The sequence below is a fragment of the Halichoerus grypus genome, chromosome 5 (assembly GCF_964656455.1).
Source record: "Halichoerus grypus chromosome 5, mHalGry1.hap1.1, whole genome shotgun sequence".
Taxonomy (NCBI): domain Eukaryota; kingdom Metazoa; phylum Chordata; class Mammalia; order Carnivora; family Phocidae; genus Halichoerus; species Halichoerus grypus.
The window spans coordinates 87081186-87104169 of NC_135716.1; the positions used below are offsets into that span (position 1 = coordinate 87081186).

Here is a 22984-nt window from a genome sequence, read left to right on the forward strand (position 1 = left end):
AACCTGTGTCTCCTTCATCTTTGTATGCCTGTCCTTGCACATAGTATGTCTTCAGTATACCTTCACTGAATTAATGATTAGCCAATGAATGACTCTACAGGGTAGGTGCTATTCCTCAGACTCTGGTGGGGGATGCTGTGGGGGAAGTATAGTGTCACCTGGAAAAGCAGTTGTAGTGTGTTCTCAGGTACAAAGAGAAGGTTATATTTGAATGGCACCTTTGGATGTCTGTAGTGTACAATCTATGTGGCCAGATCTGGTGGCCTTGCTCAAAGGAGGTAATGAAGATGGGTATAATAGTTAGAGCTATAATAATAATAACACCATGTTTCCATTGTTAATCTTTTATCTTTTATTTCTTTCAAAGTAGTCTCCCTTCTATAATTTAATTTTAATCTTCAGAACAGATTCATGATTCATTGTATGCTGTATGTATGTATTGATCTATATCTATAATCTATGTATATGTATATGTATATATATATATGTATTATATATAGAGAGAGAATATTTAGCACTCACTACATGTCAAACATGATATATATCTCATTCAACCTTCATAACCAATCTATAAGTTTCTTAATTACTATGTTATTCTCATTTTAAAAAGTGAGCCAGATGAGGCTGCCAGGGAGAAAAAAATTTCCTCTACCATTTATGTTCGGTTATTGGAGGCTTGCGAATTAAACTGACAGAAGATAGATAACGGGAAAAGAGGTTTATTCATATGCATAGGGAAACTAACAAAAGTAGCTAGCTCACTAAAAGGTTGAAGGTTAAACTTAATAGTGAAAAGGGAGGGGGGGAGAAAAGGCTTCCATGGGAAGAACAAATTGGTTTCTTTAGGAAAGACAAATGAGTTTTTAGAACAAATTGGAGATAAGAAAGTTTGTGATAATGTTTGTTTATGCAGGTGCAGTGGTCTTTCTGTCTTCTTCATGGTCATGCAACTCCCCCAAGAGAGGGGATTTATGGCAGCCTCATTTCCCAGAAGTTGCTGCTTTTAGTCAGATAAGGGAAGCTCCAACGAGGCATCTTCCTGTGTCTGATGAATCTCAAATGCCTTCATTTAATCTCCCTACCAACTCCAGGGTTCCAAATGGGTCCCCACATGGCAAAAGGGGGTCACATAGCTGCTGAGTGGTGGAGCCAAGATCTGAACCACAATTATGACAGATATATATGATATAATATTCTTAACCACAAAGTTATTTGCCCCAAATCTTGTCCATTCTACCTTGAGAACTTAGCTGACTGAATGTGAGAGGAAACTTTGAAAAAATGGAATAATCTTCATCTCCTAAATGACTCTAATCTTCTGTAATAATTTGACCCTAGCAGCTAAAGTTGAAGCTGGACACTAATTTAGGAGGAGATGTAAACTTTGTTGTTGAATTAGGTTTTGAACATCATTGTCTAAATTATCAAGTTAGGCATGGGATATTGCATCTTTATTTCACATGCAAGAAAATGCCTCTATTTTGATGTGATTTGTCTGAGGGCACCCGAGTTAATGGCGTATTTGGCAGAAAGTTTCCTGACCTTGTATTTTATGATTTTTGCCAATAGACCACCTAGCATATACCTTGGACTTGACTGAAAACACCTTTCAAAATAAAGAAGAAGCAAGAGTTCCTAAGTTTGGGATCCCGAAAGATCCCATCTGCCTTAAGCCCAAGAAAAGGTATGGATACGACTTTGAGCTTTTCTTTGGGATTAAAACTTGAGGTGCATTGAGAATAGAATCATAGACTAAAGCATCAGGGGCAAGGAAGTCTGTGTTTCTTTTGCTTTCTGCTTCTTGGAACAGGACGTTCTTGCCTGTTTTATCCACTATCTGGAAAGCAAAAGTCTTAAAGGGGACAGCTTCTTCTTGTGGTGTCTGCATCTCTACCGGCAGAAAAGTGTGACCTCAGCCCACTAACCATGGCTCCAATTACCTCTTTATGACCTCCAGTGAGGCATGGGGGACTCATCACTCTCATAATTAGATGCTGACAGAACTTATTTGCATGTGTTATGGTTGTAGGTTCTAAGGGAGGAGGCTCTTTAAATATCTGGACCATAGCATCTTGGGAAGGAAACTAGGGGAGTCAGAGATTCATTGGGTAGAGGGGACATTGAAAGGTCTCTTCATTTGCCCTCTTGCCTCTAAGGAGAAGCAAAAAAAGAAGTAATTTTCAAAATGCCACCTTTAAAAGACTTGTACAAAAGGTAATTTTGCCTCTGCCTGGAAATCTCAGATGGGGGCTGTGCCACCTTCATCGTCATGGTCAAACACAGCCTCTCTTGCTAGGGTTGGAGCCCATTCTTCTTGTGGCATCTGCAGACCTATTTGCTCCCACCTGGAAGGCCCTGTGCCCTCCTCTCTGACCAGGCCAATGGGTTCCATGAGAATTCCTCCACAGCCATGGTGAGAAAGTGCCTGACCTTTTCCACACTTATTAACTGAGTAATCTTGCACAATTTACTAAACTTCTCTGAGTCTGAATTTTCTTTTCTGTAAAACAGAAATAGTAATGCTGTCTCTACCTTGTAGTGCTGGGAGGTGAAAATTCTTGGTACATCGAAGGCCTTTAATGAATGTGCCTTGCCCTTTCTCCTTCACTAAAACACAACAAAGAGATCATGCTGTATGAACGTGTTTTCCAAAAGATTTTTTTCTCACCTTTTTTTTTTTTTAAGATTTTATTTATTTATTTGACAGAGAGAGAAACAGCAAGAGAAGGAACACAAGCAGGAGGAGGGGGAGAGGGAGAAGCAGGCTTCCCGCTGAGCAGAGAGCCCAATGCGGGGCTCGATCCCAGGACCCTGGGATCATGACCTGAGCTGAAGGCAGACGCTTAATGACTGAGCCACCCAGGCGCCCCCTCACCTAACTTTTTTATATCATCATGCATTGAGGACAAATACATCATGCATTGAGTACTGCCATTTATGCTAATTGTTTTATCTACATAGCTGACTAGAATGTCCACTTCTTGTGGACAAAAAATGACCCTTCTCTCCTACTTAGCATAGGCTGGGTCCACAGGAGTGAATCTTTGTCCAGGCAACCCTGATGGATGGTTCATATGATGTTTAGAAGGTCATCTTTCTGTCTTTTCATCTCCCAGTAGAAGAAAGTGAAGAATGCCTCACACAAAGCCTGGCATGTAGTAAATGTTGAACGAAGTCTATTTTGCCATCCCACTTCTACAGCCTCTCCCTTACAGGTATTGTTGACCAATTCTTTGGCTTCCTCTCTAAATCCTCTCTGAGTTTCTTCATAGCTTTTAATGTGTGACACCTCTTTGTAAGACCCTGTCTTAAGCTGAATGTGAGGATGAAGGGGAGGACACGGCAGACCCTCAGTTCGCAGCCCTGGCCCTGGCCCGACACCTCCTTTTCTGGGGTGTTGTGTATCTGCTCATGGCATCCTTCTTAGATACGTGGTGACAGCCAGATTCAGCCCCTTTAAATGATCATCTGGGATCCATAGCCTGAATGACGTTTTCCTTAATTTTGTCAGAGTCCTTACCTGAGCCTGAAAGAGACCCAGGTGAGAAATAAACCAGACTTCTGAAGGCCTTACCAAAGCAGCGTAGCTTTGGGCCGACAAAATGCACTCCGTCCAAGGCACCATCGTGAGCGCATGGTGGAGAGCTGCTCCACTTCATGGTGTTGGGATGATCTGAGTTCGAGACCTCAGTCTTCTCCCAACACTGACTCGGACTTCCTGGGTCACCTCTAGCAGCCCATCCAGTTTCTTCACTGCCTATTTCTCTGCCTGCCAAGCAGTGTGGGAGCATTTACCTTCTGCGCCCTGTGCTCTGTCCCAGATCATGGGTGTGCCGACATCTTGGCAGTTCTTCCCTTCTGGGCATTCAGAGGAAAATGGCATTCTCCCTTTATCCCCAGCCGTAATGCCAGCTAGACTCCCCTTTGGCAGCCAGTGATCTAGGAATTAACACTTCACTAACCCTTCCCCACTCTCAGATTATCTTTCAACTGAGACTTATGTGTTCTTTAACTGGCCCATCTCCTGGGTGGAGATAATAAGGTGTTTCCAGGAGCCCTCAGGTTTGATAGAGTGGCCGGGATGTAGGGATAATCTCTGTTGTGGAGAAGAAACTGGTGTCCCCAGAGCAATCTATGGTTTCACATGGTAAATTCTATCCTCGGGGTTTGGCCCAGCCATGGTTAAGTACAGGCAGGAGGAGACTGCAAAGGTATTGTGTTGATTGTGCTGTCATATCCACGGCAGTAAGCATGCACCAGACATTGTCCTAAGTGCTCTCCGCATACTCATTAGTCCTCATGACAACCTTAGGAGGTAGTTCTTATTATCCCCAATTTGTAAAATTGAGATGCACAGAGGTCAAGTTAACTTGCTCACTGGTACATGGCTAGTGAGTGGTAGAGCCCTGATTCAAACCCAGACAGGCTGGCCCTGGAATCTGCTCTGATACTACATAGGAGAAAAAAGAGTGAAACTCTGACTAAGGAATCCAGAATCCAGAATTTGTTTTCGATAGGGCTGCTGCCTCCCTGGACACAGGAAGTTTGGCCCCACATTCTCTCCCCTCTTGCCGACCCTAAGCTTATTCACCCATGAAAAATACCACCACTAAAGAAACAAACAGCTTTCGCAAAACGTTGAAATGTGTGTGAGCAGTGCTATGTGTGACGGTGATCATGTGGAGCAAAGGAATGGATCTGGGTTCCGGTCCTGACTCTGCCACTGACTTTACTGTGTGTGACACTGACAAGTGACCTCGACTCCCTGAGCCTCAGTTTCCGTGGCTGTTCCCGATGATCTCCGGGGTTTTCTTCTTGCTGTCACAACATGTGGGCTCTTGGTCATTGGTTTGTCTGGGTTCAGGCCACTCACAGCAACCTCTGTTGTTGGTATTTGTCACACTCCGACTGGGTCCACGGCTAAGTGCTTAAGTTGAGGAGTTGGGAATGAGGGGAGTTTGAGGGGAGAGATGCCTCCCAGTTTCTGAATTTGCTCGCCTATGATATATGATCTAACAAGAGATAAGCTTACTTCCATCCACTGGATTCCAGCTGGGAGATCTGTATGCTTTTGTGAGGGGAGCACAGAGGTGAATTTTGACTTTGACTAAAATTCTGATCCCGCCTCTTACCATTTACCAACTGGGTCACCATGATTGAATTTCCTCAAATGTAGGAATGTCTACCATGTAGAACTGGAAACTGGAATAATTAGGTGAAATAAAAATGGAATATATATACATATTCTAGCCCACTATTGGGCACATAGAAGGTGTTCTCTTTTCTTTAGAGAAGGGGGAGAGAGGAGTATGATCTTGGTCAGTGGCGGTGCCCTCTCCCTGTCCTTTGGAGCTTTCCAGTCACCCCTGGTGTCTATTCTGGGTGCTGGTGGTTGTGAGTTGGGAGACTGTTTCCTATGCTAGCTGATGCTCAGCTCACTGATGGGGACATAGTGGAGGTCCCCAAAAGACCTGTCCATGAAGGAGCACTCTTTTTCTCTGACAGTAGGAAAAGGATGGAGAAGAGAGACCTCTTGGGTAATGCCAGTTTTCCCCTGATGCCCCAGGACAGCCCTGGCCAGAGGATCCCAGGGAGGCTCTGCGGAGACTAGGGAGGCTGTGTGTCACCCGCCCGAAGGAGAGGGAGGGCGCCAGGACTGCAGCGACAATGACAGTGGAGGGCAGCAGGGAAGGAGGAAGGCTCCGTCTCCTCTCTCCCAGTGAGGAGAGACTGCAGGGGGCTAGAGGGAAGAAAACTTTTGAAGTGAGCAAAGATTCTAAGAGCAGAGGGAGAGCCGGGAGGGAGGGACCTGGGGGGAAGGGGGTGGAGAGCTAAAGAGTAGGAAGAAGTGGGAGGAGGGAGGGCGACAGACACGGAGTCAAAAGGGGGTGGGAGAGCAACTGACAGGCTGAGTGAGAGCGGGGAAGACTGGGCAGCAGAGGAGGCAGCCAGGAACCCAGGACCGGGAAGCCCGTGAAATTCCAGAGAGGAGGACCCGGGAGAAGGTAAGGATAGCCTGGCTTTTAAGAGATGAAACTACCAGTTGATGGGAAGGAGCCAGAAGAGAGAGCCTTGAGTTCCAGGCTGGACAACAACAAAGCTCCTTCTCTGTACCTGGGGGCTTATTCCCTACCCCATCACTAGTCCCTGCGATGGTGAGGTTGGGATATACGGAGGAGGATCGTTGTGAAGCAGCAGATAAATTACTCACTTGATTTGTAAGGAGCTGTAGAAATGTGAGTGGAGGGCCCTTGGAGTTGGTCTACCTCTGGCAGAGTGGCTGCCCTCCAGGGGCATCTTCCAAGCAGCTCAGCGATTCATTTCCAAGAACTTTGGTTAAGATGAAATTGGTCCTTTACAAACAAAAACCATCACTGTTTTACGGTGCTTCCTCTAGGCTTGGAATCTTTTTTGAACTGCTTTCCGCAGCATCCAGGGGAGTGTTTTGATTTTTTCCCCCCTACGGCATGTTGGGTGGTTTAAAAATATTCCCTGCTTAAGTTTCCTGCAGAGTATCATGTCCCCGCTGTGCGCTGCGAGCAGTCTGGCCTGCCACTCGCTGTCGCTGTCAGAGGAAAGAGGCTAGTGAAGACCCAGAGTGGAAGTGGGGAGAGGTGTCCACTGAAGGTCCCCTTTCCTCCTGGGTACAGGGTGAGGTAGATGGCCGCAGGGCACAAAGGTTTCTGTCAGCTCCTTGACCTCTCTTCTGAGCATGTGGCGAAAGAACCCAGACTTGGGGGTTGAGACATCTGGGTTCTTGTGCCCTGAGTGGCTGTGTGTCCTTGGGCCAGACACTTCCCTGTTCTGGGCCTCAGTTCCCTCATCTAGAAAATGAGGGGTTTGCGGGGTGCCTGGGTGGCTCAATTGGTTAAGCGTGCCACTCTTGATCTTGGCTCAGGTCTTGATCTCAGGGCCATGTCTGCTCCAGGGTGGAGTCTACTTTAAAAAAGAAAGGAAGAAAATGAGGGGTTTGAAGTAGAAGAATCCCTCCAGTTCCATTCAGCAGTAACATTGTACAAGGTTATGATTCCTTAGGCTCAAATATACCTCAGAATCATGAAAAAGGGAAGCTCATCACAAGGATTTTACATCTGTACTATGCCCTTGCTCACTTTTAACTCGATTCCCCCTCCCAGTATGCTGTCATAATGGAGGGATTCCTGGTTTTTCCTCCTCAGCGTCTCACAAGGCTTGGCACATTGGGTCTGACTGGCTGGAGGAAAGGAAGGGCAGAGTGAGGAGCACTGGACGGGGAGTCAGGAGACCCAGGAGAAATATAGCAAAACTGGAGAGAAGACAAAAGCCAGTATGTGGAGGTGTAGCATCCTCATTTGCCAGGTGGCATGGCTCACCACTGGGGACACGAGCTGGTACTTATAGGCACCCCAGCCTGACTTTCATATCAGCGGGCCCTCATCTTTTCCACCCAAAGCCTCCAGAGCCCTAGCTCAGCCCAAGAACCTGATTCACTGCTCTCTAGGGACAGCTCTGAACTTGCCACCTTCCGGCAGTTTCCCCAGGGCAGCAGAGCTCTTTGGAGCCTGCTCCCCTGGCCGTCCCACCTCGTCTTTACCTCACTCAGCAGCTGCCAAGGAGCAGTCCCCTGACCACAGTGCTCACGGCAGAGGAAACCCAGAGCTGTGTTCCCTGGCTTCCAGACTGGTACCCTCTGGCCATCCCTGCACCCAGACACATGAAGTTCATCGAGCCACAGCAGTAACACTGTCATGTTGCCCTGCTTTGCCACTGCCTTAGAACCCCATGGATGTTCTTGCTGGGCTCTTGAAACCGGTTGTTGTTCTTGTCCCCTAGCTGCCTCACTCCTGTCCCCTCTCCTTATCCCGACCAAAAGTCCTAGGCCATTAGGACTGGAAGAGGTCTGTTAGATTGCCTGTCCACTTCTTCCACTAGTGGGGAAAACAACGCCTAGCAAAGGAAAGTGACCCATGAGGGATGACACAGTGAGTCAGTTTAGTTTGGTTGGGAGAACATCCTGCTCTGCTCACTCATACCTAGGCCCCTTCTGACTTCCGTCCTCAGCTGTGTTTTCTGAGCCTCCATTTAGCCCCAGGCCTCCCTGCTTCTTCCATTTAAGTATCTCCACGATCTGGTTTTCTGGCAGGAACACTCACTTGCCCACCTGCCCCTCATCGTCTCTGCTGGCTGTTGGGGGTGCGTGCAGTGGAGGGTTCTGGGCTCTGGCAGCCAGCAGGGCTACCACAGTGCAGCCTGGCTTCCTGGGGACTGGCTGATCCCAGTGTAGCCAGTGAAGGCAGAACAGGGAGCCTGTCTGCCTGGATCAGTCGGGAGACGTGCAGTCCTCAGGCCAGCGAGACCCAAGGCCCAGGCTCTGCCCCCTGCCTCAGGGAAGACCTCACCCACCTGGGACTCTAGCAGGCTCTGGGCCAGCTGGCCCCACCTTGGGCTCAAGGATTAAGCTGACCAAAGGGGAGAGACGCCCATTTTTCCAGGAAAGCTTCAAATCTCCTAGAAAAGAAACTGATTCCCTTTCTATAGTCAGAAGCTATGGATTCTTGGAGAATGACAGCTTGATGTCACTTTGTGATTCAGTTGTTTCTGGATATTAGCAAATCATGGGCAAAAAAAAAAAAAATTCAGCCTTCAACGATCCACTCACTTTCATAAGGGAGTAAGGAGCTCTCAGAATCAGAGGTATTGAAATAGCATAGAGGGATCTTAGAGTTTAATTCAGGGATTGGGCCGAAGGAAGAGCCTGGGCATCTGGAGTCAACATTTGGGTTAGGATTTCAGCTGTGTGACCTGGGGCAAATTCTTTAATGTCTCTGAGCCTCAGTTTCTTCATCTGCCAAGAGGGTAATAAATGCCTTCCTTGTAAGGTTTTGTGACGATTAAATAAAATAATGTACATATTTCCCCACTATCCAACATGTGCTTTATGCCACTTCACTTTTTTTTTTTAAAGATTTTACTTATTTATTTGAGAGAGAGAGAGTGTGTGCACAGTGGGGGGAGGGGCAGAGGCAGAGGGAAAAGCAAGCTCCCCGCCAAGCAGGGAGCCCGACATGGGGCTCAATCAGGACATAGGGCTCCCCTGACATGGGGCTCAATCCTGGGACCCTGGGATCATGACCTGAGCTGACGCTTAACCGACTGAGCCACCCAGGTGCCCCTCAGGACTTTCACAAAAGACCTACATTATAGTCCCTGTTTTCACTGATGGAAATCTGAAAGAGGATTTTCACTTTTATGAAATGGTCGTTGCTTCTTTGCTTTACGCCATTTTGGCTTACAAATGGTTTCATAGGAATACTCTACTTTTTTGGATGGTGGGGGAAACTGTATTTAAAATGGCTATTATATATTAAGTGCTCAATGAGCAATAGAACAATAGGGTGGAATCCAGGTTACCTGGTCCTCAGCCCATTTCTATGAACTACCTCTCGTTTGATGTAAAAGCCTTCCCACAGTGAAGTCTCACCATGACATGTAATTCTGAGAAAGTACTGCTTGGTTTTTATGACCACAGATTTTTTTTTTTCTGGGACTACTTTTGCTGACCTCTAAGCTGGGGGTCAGAAAATCTAGCTTTGCTTTTTGGCTTTGCCACTAATTTGCCATACTATCGCAATTGGTCAAGTCAAGTCACAAACTCCCCAGATGTTCTAACTTAGCAAACATCCAGCTCAACTGCTTTCTTTTACATGCAAGCAAACTGAGGCTCAGGGTGGGGAATGTCTCATCTAGAGTCACGGAGAAACAGCTGGGACTCAAAAGAGCCTCTCTTTCAAGGCTCTTGTTCACAGATAACTTCCAGGATCTTAATCCGTCCGGGGATCTTCATGATTCAGAACTTCAGGAGAGGGCGGATGTGGTTAGGGGTCGGGATGGCCCTTCTCCACAGGTCACCGATTTCTTTTCCAAGTAGAACTGAGCCAGCTTCAAACCTACCCTGTGGATGTGCCTTTGGATTGGTTGGTGATCAGATTCAAAAGTGCTGCAGCTTTTCAGAAGGCAGGAATTACATGAAGCACACATTTTATAATGTGGATTCATACGGAGCCCATCTCCAGGCCCAAAGGTTTGACTTAAAGAAAAGTCCGGAACTAGGGTGAACCAATTATAAGAATGAGAGGGGCCTGATCTCAGTGGGACCCTGTACCTCCTTTCTTCTCCATGCTTGCCCCCCAAGGGTCTAGTGAAATAACGAACGGACAGAGAAATTGATATCCTTCCCATGGCCCGTGTTTTCCTCACCTTCCCCACCCGGTGCCCCGTGAGCATCCTTGTTGGGTTACTCTAACCAGCTGCTGCACTGCCAAATTCTGTATCAGGTTGGCTAGTTGGCTCATGCTTGAGAGGAGTCTTTACTGGAAATGTCAGAAAAGAAAACAAGGAACTAACCTGATTGTGTGTCTACTACGTGCCAGATACCGTTTGAGGCGCTTCCACACGTCCGCAGACTGTTGAATCCCCATGAGTAAACATTCCCTTTTTTCAGATGAGGAGGAAACGGACAGGCTGAGTGACTTGCCTAAGGACACACAACTGGAGAGTGGAGGCAGGGTTCGAATCCCACTACTCTTTAGGAAACACGAGGCCCACCTCCTATTTTTGTTTCAGTTGTTCTTGTTATGATTTGACATCAATGGAACACCAGAGCCTGTTGTTTGGCCAGCCGAAAACCCAGCACTAGACACGGCTGCAGCCAAGAGCACTTAGTGGCTAAAAAAGGAAATAACTTTCTATATGTGAATTCTGGCCAAATGGTGGCAGATGCTGAAGAGTCTGGGAATCCTGACCACTGTGGGCTGAGGGCTTCGATGGAATCATTAATTCTAGGGACAGCATAGGCAAGAGATGGCCAGCCAAGAAGCCAGGGGCTCAAAGGAAAAACCCTGGGCCTCTTACGGGAGAGGAAAAGCCCTGCTCGGGGAATTCAGAGACTGGACAGAGTTCCAGTCACAGGTTTGTTACCAGTTGTCAGGGCTAGGGTCTCTTTGATTTTCTTTCCCTTTTAGAAACACAGCGGGAAGGTAGGCTTTGGAGTCAGGCAGACCAGCTGCAGGTCCCTTATGCAGCATTTGCTACCTCTGAGCCTCAGTTTTCTCAGCTGTAAAATGAGATAATAACTACTTTCCTAGCAGAATTAATATAAAGGTTAAAAGTATAGTTGTAAAATGCTTCACACATGGAAAACACTCAACTTAGTGGTATCTGCTATCACTATTACTTAACTTCTCTGGACCCTGGTCTTCAGCTTGTATAAAAATAAGGGATTGATTTTGATTGATGTCTAGATTCCTTTCAGCTCTGCCATACTATGAATCTATGACAAATGGTGGAAATAATAAAGAAACCTAAGTGCCTCATAAGTATAATTTTCATTAATAACTGCATAGGTTCTAGTCAACCTTTTGGGAGTAATTAATAAAGACCTCCTAATATTTCATTGTAATCAAATATCTCCATTTGCCACCACCTCCCACCCACCTCTTATAAATATTTCTTCTTCCAACAATTTAATAAGAAAATAACTTATCCCAGCATAATTCTCCTTCTCCACTTTCCTCCCTTCCACCTCCTTGGCTTTGAAACAACTGTCTCCCAGCAGAGTGTTTCTGAGCGGACCACTCTGTCCTTGCTAGAATAAAATAATAAAATTAAAAGAGAGGTTAATTATCTGCCATTGGCTGGAGTCAAAGGAAAAACTCAAGTGACACTTCATCTCCTCCATCTGTCTCCTGCTTCTCTCTCATCTCTGTTTTCCTCTCCTCTCTTCAGTGATTAAGGTTCAGGGGTGGAAGCCCTGCCCCAGACTTCTGAGAAAGTTGCCCACACGGCCTAGCTCAATAGCTGTAGCTGTATTAGCTGCCTGGTTGTTTCCCCTGAGGTTGAAGAGGCTACCCCAAACCTCAGTCAGGAGAAGAGTGGAAATTCTAAATGTGAGAATTACCCCCAAGCACTTACAAATCAACTCCCAGTTCTAACAGTCACTTTGAAAACCTTCCTGCAGCACTCACCTGACGTCAAAGTGGCCAGCCTCGGACTGGTAAGGGTTTTTAAAGAAAGGAACTTTAGGTGATTCAGATGGGATCCAGCACAGTTGTTAAGGCAGGCGTATTGCTGTCAGAGAAGACCAGAGCTGGGTTTGGTGTCAACTCCACCACTTACCAGCAAGTCCCCTTCGAGTGTACGTTGCTCAGTCAACCTCCCTGAGCCCCGTATAAAGGGGACGGGGATGATCCCTACTTGCTCAAGTTGTTGGGATAATTAAATGAGAAAAAATATATCAAGAAACTTGCAGAATGTCTGGCACATAGAAAGGTCTCAATAACTTAATTTTATTATTATCATTATCACCTAGATTCAGAGTTTCTTGTTGTGTGGCTTTAGGTAAACTAGAAAATGGAGCTGAGAATCTCCAAGGATGACAAAGATTGCTGAAGTAGCTGAAGATCAAGACCACTTTCTTATGCAATCCTCCCTGTATCTCTCCATTTTAGTGAGAAACTACTGGGGGAAGGGGAAATCAGAAAGACGTGTATTAATGAATAAGGTACAAAAGAGTTCTGAGATGATGTTATACCTGGTGCTTTACTTTATAAAGCCACCTCTGATGTCTGGCATAGCCCAGGAGCTCAATAAGCACTTTCTGAACTGAGCTGCGCTGACCTGGTACTGTGTCAAGGATCCTTTAAGTGAGGCCCTTCCGGTCCTTTTACAACAGAATTCTCTTAATTGGGAAGCAAGTCACCCCTGCTGTGTGCCACATTCCACTGTGTGATGAGCCGAATTGCAGCGTGGGCCCAGAGGGCTGTTATTATTACTGCGAATAACAACGTTTACTGAGAAGCAGAGATCTGTTAGATAATGTACAGAACATGTGTCATTGTCCAGAATTAGACTCAGACTCTGTGGAGTGGTCTTATAATCTAATTCTGACAAACTTGAGCGAGCGCCCCAGTGATCTGTGGGGAGGAGAAGAAATAGTCCACGGTGAGCGATTGCATCTCTGCTCTAGATCCATCCAGTCCTGCTCGGCTGAGCCGAGGGCTCTGTCACCGGCAGAAGGAAGGCTCAGCGGCTTCTGTCTCCCTGGTGTTCTGGTCACCACTGTCATTGTGCAGGTAGGTGCCCCAAGGTCACTTCCCAGGGAGCCCCTCTACTGGCATTAGGTGTTTTGAGTGAGCTGAACGCTGTAATTCATTTACTGTTGTTGATTTTTAAAAGTGCACGAATCAACCTACTGGGTGCAAGGCACAATCTTAAGCACTAAGAGGGAAGAGGGGGCAGGGGACCTTAGGAGGAGGACACAATGATGAACAGATATGGGCCTTGTCTTCACGGAGCTCAGGGTAAGGTTGGAGAGATAATACACAGCCAGTAGAGCAAATAATTCTCATTATGTATTTGAAACCCCAGTGGTTTTACAGTTCAGTCCGAGGCCCAGCTGCTGACTTAGGGTGGGGGTGGGGGACACAGAAATTAGAAAGGCTGTTATGTGTGGCTCCAGAGGACAGAATTAGAATCAATAGAAGGAAAAGAATTTTCAATGTATCCCTATGGTAGCTTCTTGCTCCCTTGCAATATGCTTTCTTGAGCAGGAGAGACAGGGTGCTATTTTAGCAGTCTGCTGGGTGGCACCTGTCACCAGCGGCCTACCTAGTTTGTGCTGCAGCCACTACTAAAGGACTGCCACAAGCAGAGTGATTATTGACTGTGCAGTGCTTTATGTCCCCACCCCATTTGAGGACTGTGTCCCATTAGGGTCTGCCCATAGGAACAAGTCATGTACTGAACATGGTCTGTTGTAGGGGTTGAGAACTACTCTAAACTCCGAGGCATGGCCTCCAAAGCCCTCCATAACCTGCCTCTGCCTATTCTGCAGACTACCTCCCTGTTCGGCTCATTGTCCTCTAAAACCATGCTGGTTTTCACTTGGTGGATTTGTTCATGTGGTTGCCTTTGTCTGGAACGCCCCCATCTCTCCCGTACCTCCCCTCTTCCCCCACTCCTCACCTCTGCAAGCTTCACCTCCCCCTAACTCCTACTCAAGGGTTGTCTCTTCGGGGAAGCCCAGTATATTTGCACATTTAGTTGTGTTTGTACCCCTCACTGGACAGTGAGTTCCTTTATTTATTTTTTTTCTTTTTTCTTTTTAAAAATTTTTTTGTTACGTTAATCCCCATACATTACATCATTAGTTTTAGATATAGTGTTCCATGATTCATTGTTTGTGCATAACACCCAGTGCTCCATGCAGAACGTGCCCTCCTCAATACCCATCACCAGGCTAACCCATCCTCCCACCCCCCTCCCCTCTAGAACCCTCAGTTTGTTTTTCAGAGTCCATCATCTCTCATGGTTCTTCTCCCCCTCCGATTTCCCCCCCTTCATTCTTCCCCTCCTGCTACATTCTTCTTCTTCTTTTTTTCTTTCTTAACATATATTGCATTATTTGTTTCAGAGGTACAGATCTGAGATTCAACAGTCTTGCACAATTCACAGCGCTCACCAGAGCACATACCCTCCCCAGTGGACAGTGAGTGCCTTTAACATGGAGTCTTACTGATCTTTGGATCCCTAACTTCTGCTGCATAAGCAGACACTCAGTAAGTGTTTGTGAAGGTGAACTGAATTGTACTTTCCCATAATCCCCTCAGCACCCCACCCAGTGCTGGTCACATCAAGGGAGCATCATAAATATTTCCTTGATTGCTTAAAAGCTGACCCCAGGCTTTATCACTAAATGGCCGTCATGTCTCAAATAACTCCCTGCCCCATGGTGCAAAGGAGCTTTTGAAGTTCCAAAGTGGAGAGACATAAGAACTGATGGGCTCCAATCTTAGAAGGAAGATGGAGGGAAACTTTCTGGTGTGCACCAAACTTGATCAGAAACCATGGAGTGGTCTAGGTTCTAACTCCACTTGTCTTCATTTCTTTGAGTAAATCTCTTACCTTCTGTAGATGTCTCCTTCTCCGTAAAACGGAGGCGATAACCATCACCCCACAAAGTGGTTATGAGGATTCCTCCATTCAACAATAAAAATTGAGTGTCTATATGTCCTGAAGGTAGTCAGTCATGAACGAAACAAATATGGTCCCACCCTCTTGGAGTCAGCAAGAGAAGGGAGGAGAAGCACATCTTGAACTGTATAAGGTTTTATTTATTATTTTTTTCTAGAGAGGGGGTGAGAGAGAAAGAGAGCTGGGGCAGAGGGAGAGGGAGAGAAGCTTAAGCAGGCTCCACACATAGCATAGACCCTGACACAGGCTCCATCTCACAACCCTGAGATCATGACCTGAGCTGCAATCAGTAGTCAGATGCCACACTGACTGAGGCACCCAGGTGCCCCTGTAAGGTTTTCTCTTTTATCGCTGGACTTAAGAAGGAAGATTTAAGCCTCCCTAGATCACTTTGTAATCTTACTTCTAGATCAAACATTTTTTTCCATCATTAAGGAAACATTTATTATGTACCTAATGTGAGAACCTAATGCAATAAGAATACAAAGTAGAAGACAGGGCTTTTGACTTTGAGAAGTCTATTACTCATTTGAAGGGAAAAGCTGTTAAATCCTTGAGGGCAGGAATCATGCCTGGTTTTATTAATTCAACAGATATCATTGAATGCATAATATGTGCCAGGTCTGGTGCCCCTTAGATATTATTTTCAGTACCCAGAATAGTGGTAGGCACATAGCAGGGACTCAAAAAAGTACTTGTGGGTTGGCTGATAGAAAGAAAATTTTGGAAAAGCAGTGTAAGGCAACATATAAGTGTGAATGTATCCTACATGCTGAACAGTAATTTGGAGTCTTTATTGCTCAGGAGACTTCAAAATGGGCTGAGATCAATTTGAGAAAAGACTTCTCCACTTCTACCTAGATCTGTGGGGTCAGAGGAGGAGGTACTAACTATGAGTTTATGTTAACCTAGGTTGCTCTAAGTTGGTTTTCTTGGAAAACTTTGGCTGTGTAGGGAGGCAACAATGGTAACATTGGATTGGAAATGTAGGTACCTGAATTTTATTTGTAGTCATATAATACACAAAACAAGGGAATAAAATGATCCATGCTCACTATACACAAAGCCTTCTTTTGGCCCTTTCCCTCTTATCCAAGCACCATGTCACTATTACCAAACAAGTCCCTTGATGACTCTTCCAAATGTTTTGTCCCAGGATATGACACGTTGAAAGAAGATGCTGAAGGTTTTGGAGTGAAGAAACTACAGAGTGGGGATGTCCTCATCCGGGTTCTAGGGACCATCTCTTTTGTCGTGGGGATTTCAGAACTTGTATCAGTTGCAAAAGGCTGTAGAATTCAATTACTCAGGGCTCCTTAGAGGGCCCTGACCTAATGAGGCCCAATCCCCTAAGCCAGAGTCAACCTCCTGCTGTGTATTCCCATAGCACTTCCTTAATGTTAACCCACATCATGCTTTATTGCCATGTATTTGATATCTCCCCTTTGTTAAGGGATATAAAGGCAGTCAAGTTCAGTAAAGTCAGGGACTCTTTTTTTTTTTTTTTAAGATTTAATTTATTTATTTGTCAGAGAGAGAGAGAGAGAGAGAGAGAGAAAGCACAGACAGGGGGAGCGGCAGGCAGAGGGAGAAGCAGACTCCCCGCTGAGCAAGGAGCCTGATGCGGGGCTCGATCCCAGGGCCCTGGGATCATGACCTGAGCCGAAGGCAGACACTTAACTGACTGAGCCACCCAAGCATCCCTGTTTGTTTTTTTAACTGCTGTGTCTTCAGTGCCTTGCATGATACCTGGTAACCACTCATATTAAATGGATGAATGAAAGGGAAGAAGGACTTTGTAGGTAGAAGGGGTATGAGGAGCTAAGACAAAGAGGTGAGAAGGTGTGGGCTATGTACACGTGTATGGGGAGTCATGTAGCCTAAGTATGGCGTATGTGAGAGGAACGGGGAAGAAGATAGGATGAAGCTGTGCTGTGGAGGATCTCAAGTAGAAGTTAAAGAGTCTCAACTTTATAAGCAGTAGGAAGCCAGTGAAGATCACAGCTAAAGCAGTGAGGTATAACATTAGCATTGTATTTCATAGAATTTTTTCATGGCACGGGCAGCTTCCTCTGCCCCTCCTAACACACTTCCTGCCAAGAAATGGATAATAATCTACAAAGCATTTTATATGCTCTACGCCCAGTAAACTCAATGGGTATCTAATCTACATATTTCTTTGGCTGAGGTTGTGGGGGACCCGAAGGGACCCAGTGTAGCTGGGAAACTGACTTTCACATTATAAACTGAGCAGCTGGTACATGGTAGCAATTTTAAGTTTCTCTGACCTCGCCTGGGTCATCCAGGAAGTCACAAATGAGACTTGTCCTGTGCCCTATTTGCTGCCACCAGGGTGCTCAGGGTCTGCCTCACCCCCACCCCATCCGCTAGTCTCTCTTGTTCCCTCCCCATGAAGCAGCCTATCTGACGTCACTGTCTTTCTCCTCTTCCACGATGTTCCTTTTTTGTACCCGTGCTTTCCTTCTTCCAGGTGGGATTCCTTGCACCACAAGTGAAGGGGTCAGCCGTCTTGGCAGACCAGACCAAAGCGTCACATTCTTTGCCTGGCCCTATTTTTAGACCTCCTGGGGGACTTGCAAGGAATGAGTGGCAGAGTCAGAAGATCAAGGGAAAAGTCTTCAGGGATTGAGGACAGTTTGGAAAACTTGCCCCAAATTTTGGAAGAATATGACATTTGTTTCCCTTTTTTCTTTTTGTTTCTTTTTTATTTCCATTTCTGTTTCCCTTTCACTTTCTCCTCTTCTGCTCTTCCATGTGTTTCTCTCTTCTTTGTAATGCACTTCTCTCTACTTTCTCTCTCTCTCCCTCTTTCTCCGTTCCTGTCCTCCCCTGCCACTTTCCTTGCTAGTAAAGGCTGCCTTTTATTCTTTAGTTCTTATATGCTGAGCACTGTGCTAAGTGCTTTTTATGCATCACCTCATAACACTGCATGAGCTAAGTAACAGTATCCTCATTTTGCAGATAGGGAAATCGAGATACAGGTCCAGGAGCTTCTCCAAGCTCAGCGATAGTTTAGTATATGTGCTGCCGAAGCGAGCACTCCAAGCTCAGCGATATTAATAGAGATTTGAACTCCACTTAGCTACCCCCAAACTGTATTCTCTTAACAACTACATGGTCTCTCTTTTTTCCATTCTCAACTCCCGCTTGTCTTTTCCCTCTTTTTGCTTCTCTTCTCCCTTTCTCTCCCTCCCCTTCTCCCCTCCCCTCTCTCAGACACTCAGCACATCCTGGTCCCTGCACGTGTGTGGATGACCCTGAAGGTGCTGAACACTATGCACGTGCCTAGAAGAGATGACAGACCATTCGAACTCTTATCTAATCAGCCATTTTCCTTTTGAGCCAATGCTCCACGATTTTCCACATTTGGAGGTTAAGGGAGGGGGACCCTTCACTACCTAAGGGAAAGGGCATGTGTCTGATCACAAACCAGAGGAAAGGCCTCAAGACCTGGATGAGTCTTCGATATGGAAGGGGACAGAGATAAGGCCCTTTCCACTCATGTGTGGACTCTCAGGGTTGGGGAATGGGGGCCTGGGAGAAGACAGGGCCAGGAGGCTGGTCTCTGTCAAGGTATCAACTCAGGAGTCAAGGAAGCCTGCACCATGAAATATGGCACTCCACCCTGTCCTTCCTCATTTGCATAAAGAATGTTCAGATAGGAACCAGGGGCATATTGGCAGCAAAGATGTGAAGGTCAAGGTTTGAACTTGACAATCTCCAAGATCTCATTAGATTTGAGGTTTTATGATTACAAGAAGGGAATATTTATGTTCAGTTCTCTCTCTTTCTTTTTTTATTTTTATTTTTTGTCATTCTGTTGATTAAGATTGGTTAGAGGCTTAAGCCATAAGGACATTTATTGCTCATCAAATAAGAATTCTGGAGGTAGAAGATGCAAGAGCTGATTCAGAGGCTTCAGGCCATTGGTTGGCATTTCTGAGACTCTCTGGACAGCTTCAGACATCTTGGCTCAAATAGCCCTGTCCACTGGCAGGAAGTAGTGGGGGTGGGGGGGTGGGGGGGACCTCCAGTGAGGCTCTTTCCATTTACTGGGGGCTGGAAAAACTGTTTCTAGAGCACTCCCTCTACATTAGACTCTCACCATACCTGGCTGACCAGATCTAACTGCAGTGGAGACTGAGAAAGTGAAATCTGGTCTTTTCACCCTGCTAATGGGATGCAGGCAAGGAATAGGGAACTGATTTCCCATACCAGAGTTTGCCACCCTTCATTCACTCGACTAAGATTTACTAAGCACGCATTCCAGGCCAGGCTCTGGGCCAGGTAATGATGATACAGAGGAAAAGGCAATCTCTGTTCTCAAGGAGTCCCTACTAGGAGAACACAGACAGGCAGAGGGCGGCAAAACAAGAAGGCAAGTTCTAGGAGGGAACCGAGTGTCCCTAGGGCCACCACAGGAGCTGAAGAGGCTCAGCTTGAAGGAGCAGGGAGGGCTGGAGGGAGCCATAACTGGGTTAAGTTTTGAGGATTAATAAGCATTTAGCTAAGGGCGAGGGGGCATGTAGGAGGTGGCTGGGAAGAGGGCGTCTGGGAATCTCCCAGGATGTGACATGGCAGAACAAAAGGAATGAATGGGGAAGACAGGAAATGAGGTTGAAGAAGCAGGAAAGGGCCTGCTGAGAGAAGGTTCTGTGTGGGACATAATGGTTTGGGGCATTTATTCTGGATGAGCAGGGATGTGCATGGGGACCTTCTGCAGGAGGACAAAGAGCCGTACCCCTGGAATGGCTGCACTGCACTGAGGTGTGGGAGATTGGCATTGCCAGGTGCCTCCCAGCTGCGGGAACCTGAGCACTCATTCACAGCACCCAGAGCTGGTGTGGCCCCATACCTTTTTGTTCGCCATCTCCTGATACAGCTGGGGACAGTTCTGAAGGTTAGAGGATGCGTTCTGAGAGGCCAGACTCGCCACCCCCACCCTCACTCCTTCCTCTTTGCCCAGTTCCGCCTTCTGAAGCCAAAGTAATTCTTTTTCACCTGACGGCCATTCAAACATATGGAACATTTGAGTTATGATTCCCAACATATCACGTACCTCACCTCATTTAACCCTCAAAACTCTGATGCAGCTGTTTTCCATCCCCATTTTACAGACAAGGTTGCCAACTCAGTGAGGCACACGGCCAGACCCACGAGAGCAGGGAGCAGTGCTGTGTGCCTCCCGCTTCACCAGTGTTTCTCCAGGCATGGTCTTTGCACTGCCTGCCTCAGAATAACCCAGGCTGCTCAGAGCAGATCCCGGGTCCAGGGGCGGCCCCAGACCTCTCGAAGTAGACTCTCTGCAGGTAACAGCACAGAACCCACTTGTAACACGCTCCTCAGTTGATTTCTAGATCCATTCAAGTGTGGGAATCACACTCTAATCTTGCTAACACGACCAATTTTAATCTTCTATTTCCTTTTACTTTTGTTGGCCTGGAAAAAAGAGAACTTTTTAGGTGAATTTGGCTCATGAGTTGCACTTTCTTAAAGAATGGATCAGTGGAATCCCAGAGCCTCCAGACTTTGCAGAAGCATCCCTCTCCTTTACTCTTTTTCTCTCTGCCCCATTTGCAGAAGTCCTGGTGGCCATCTCTTGCTGAGCCAGGATGAGTGACTGGAGCTTCCTGGGAGAGTTCCTGGAGGAAGTACACAAGCACTCCACGGTGATCGGCAAGGTCTGGCTCACCGTCCTCTTCATATTCCGCATGCTGGTGCTGGGCACGGCTGCCGAGTCATCCTGGGGGGATGAGCAGGCAGATTTCCAATGTGATACCATGCAGCCTGGCTGCGGGAACGTCTGCTATGACCAAGCCTTCCCCATCTCTCACATCCGCTACTGGGTGCTGCAGATCATCTTCGTGTCCACACCATCACTGGTGTACATGGGCCATGCCATGCACACGGTGCGCATGCAGGAGAAGCGGAAGATGCGGGAGGCTGAGAAGGCCAAAGGGGTCCGGGGCACTGGGTCTTATGAGTACCCAGTGGCCGAGAAGGCAGAGCTGTCCTGCTGGGAAGAAGTGAATGGAAGGATTGTCCTCCAGGGCACTCTGCTCAACACCTATGTCTGCAGCATCCTGATCCGCACGACCATGGAGGTGGCCTTCATTGTGGGCCAGTACTTCCTCTACGGGATCTTCCTGGACACCCTGCATGTCTGCCGCAGGAGTCCCTGCCCCCACCCCGTCAACTGTTACGTATCCCGGCCCACCGAGAAGAATGTCTTCATCGTCTTTATGCTGGCCGTGGCTGCACTGTCCCTCTTCCTCAGCCTGGCTGAGCTCTACCACCTGGGCTGGAAGAAGATCAGACAGCGCTTTGTCAAGTCTAGGCAGGGCATGGCTGAGTGTCAGCTTCCTGGCCCCTCGGCCGGCATAGTCCAGAACTGCACACCACCTCCTGACTTCAATCAGTGCCTGGAGAATGGCCCTGGGGGGAAATTCTTCAATCCCTTCAGTAACAAGATGGCTTCCCAGCAGAACACCGACAACCTGGCCACTGAGCAAGTACAAGGCCAGGAGCCAATTCCTGGGGAGGGTTTCATTCACATCCGTTATGCCCAGAAGCCTGAGGTACCCAATGGAGCCTCCCCAGGTCACCGCCTGCCCCAAGGCTATCAGGGCGACAAGCGCCGCCTCAGCAAGGCCAGCAGCAAGGCCAGGTCAGATGACCTATCAGTGTGACCCTCTAGTGGGGGGGAACCAGGACCAGGTGGGAACCGAGGAAGCTCAGAGAGGGAAGATGTGTCCCTGCCGACCCCATCTCTCATTCTCATACCTGCTCTGCTCCTTTTGGGCTTCAGGTCTCAATGGCATTGCTCATTTATTCCAGAAGGTAGGACCAGGGCTCTGGGAGTGCAGGCAGCACACGGCTACCCACCCAGGCTGCCGGCCCTTCCCATCCTCTACCCAGTGTACACAGAAGGCTTTCAGATCCTCAGTCAACAGGGTAGAGGAAGAAAAGGAAACAGTGGTAAATCTAGCCTGGGATGGATAGCCAGAAGGATAGAATGGCTCTCTACATACCAGCCACATACCAGATGGGTTCTCCAAGTTTCTGTGGCTTCCTTGACCTGATCATCCTTCTTGCAAGGAAGAGCCCAAAGTTCCCAGCCAATAAAGAACATCAATCAAGGACCTTACATTAGATGTGCTCTTGAATCTGTTGTCTCCCTGGGTCAAACCTTGGAGTGACGGTGAGGTGGCCTTGGGCTGCCCTTGGCTGCCCCCTCTCTACCCAGTCTTACTTAAAAAGAGGTCCTTGGAACTTGACCAGCAGCCTCAACTTTACAAGTGCTTTGGTATGTACCTCTGGCAAATGTCCCACCTTAGTGATGCTGCAACCTTTACTTCTGCCAGGGTGACAACTAGCCCATGGGGGTGCAAGCTCCCCCAGGGAGTGACTGTATACACAGGCTCCACTGGAATCCCTGCCACCACCTGTCATCCTGCGGCTCTTTTACAGCTCAACCCGATGATAGAAACCATCCCATCCCTTCCTCCCTTCGCTGTTCACCCTGTGCTCCCCTAAAGACCTTATCGACCAGAGTGCCCAAGAAGCCGTCATCCTCTCTCAGATCCTGACCAGATCACCAGCCACGAAGGCCATTGGAATTTCCCTAGGTCTTATTAAAACAAAGAGGGCATTGTGCTTCTCAGATTCCCTTTGGGAAAAAATAATTCTGCTGTGAAGATAAAAATAAAAAAAAGAGAGAAAATACTGGAAAACTGTTTTCCCCTCCTATTTATTTCCCTTTCTGACTGCCAACTTAGAGTGCCAAGAGGAGGTGTGATGACAGCTATGGAACCCCCAGAGCTCTCTCTCCCTGGAGGGCTTAACATGGGCATGGAAGCAGTAAGGGAATCTCCAGCTCTCTTGGCAGGGGCCTCATTTAAGAGCACAGAGATTCCTATGTCTCCCTGGTGCTCCTAACGAGACAGCTGGAAAG

The 22984-nt window shown here is 47.2% G+C and overlaps 1 protein-coding gene across 1 annotated transcript; it reads left to right on the forward strand.

Moving 5' to 3' along the window:
- Positions 1 to 5880: 5880 nt before the first annotated feature.
- On the forward strand, positions 5881 to 22763 carry GJA5 (gap junction protein alpha 5). The gene is made up of 2 exons (XM_036099902.2): positions 5881 to 6005; positions 20611 to 22763. Exon 2 carries the CDS (start codon positions 20643 to 20645, stop codon positions 21717 to 21719), a length of 1077 nt encoding a protein of 358 aa, XP_035955795.1. The 5' UTR covers positions 5881 to 6005; positions 20611 to 20642; the 3' UTR covers positions 21720 to 22763.
- Positions 22764 to 22984: the final 221 nt, after the last annotated feature.

Bases quoted from the DNA above. Each gene is read 5' to 3' on its own strand.
- GJA5 (XM_036099902.2), top strand. From the start codon at position 20,643: ATGAGTGACTGGAGCTTCCTGGGAGAGTTCCTGGAGGAAGTACACAAG.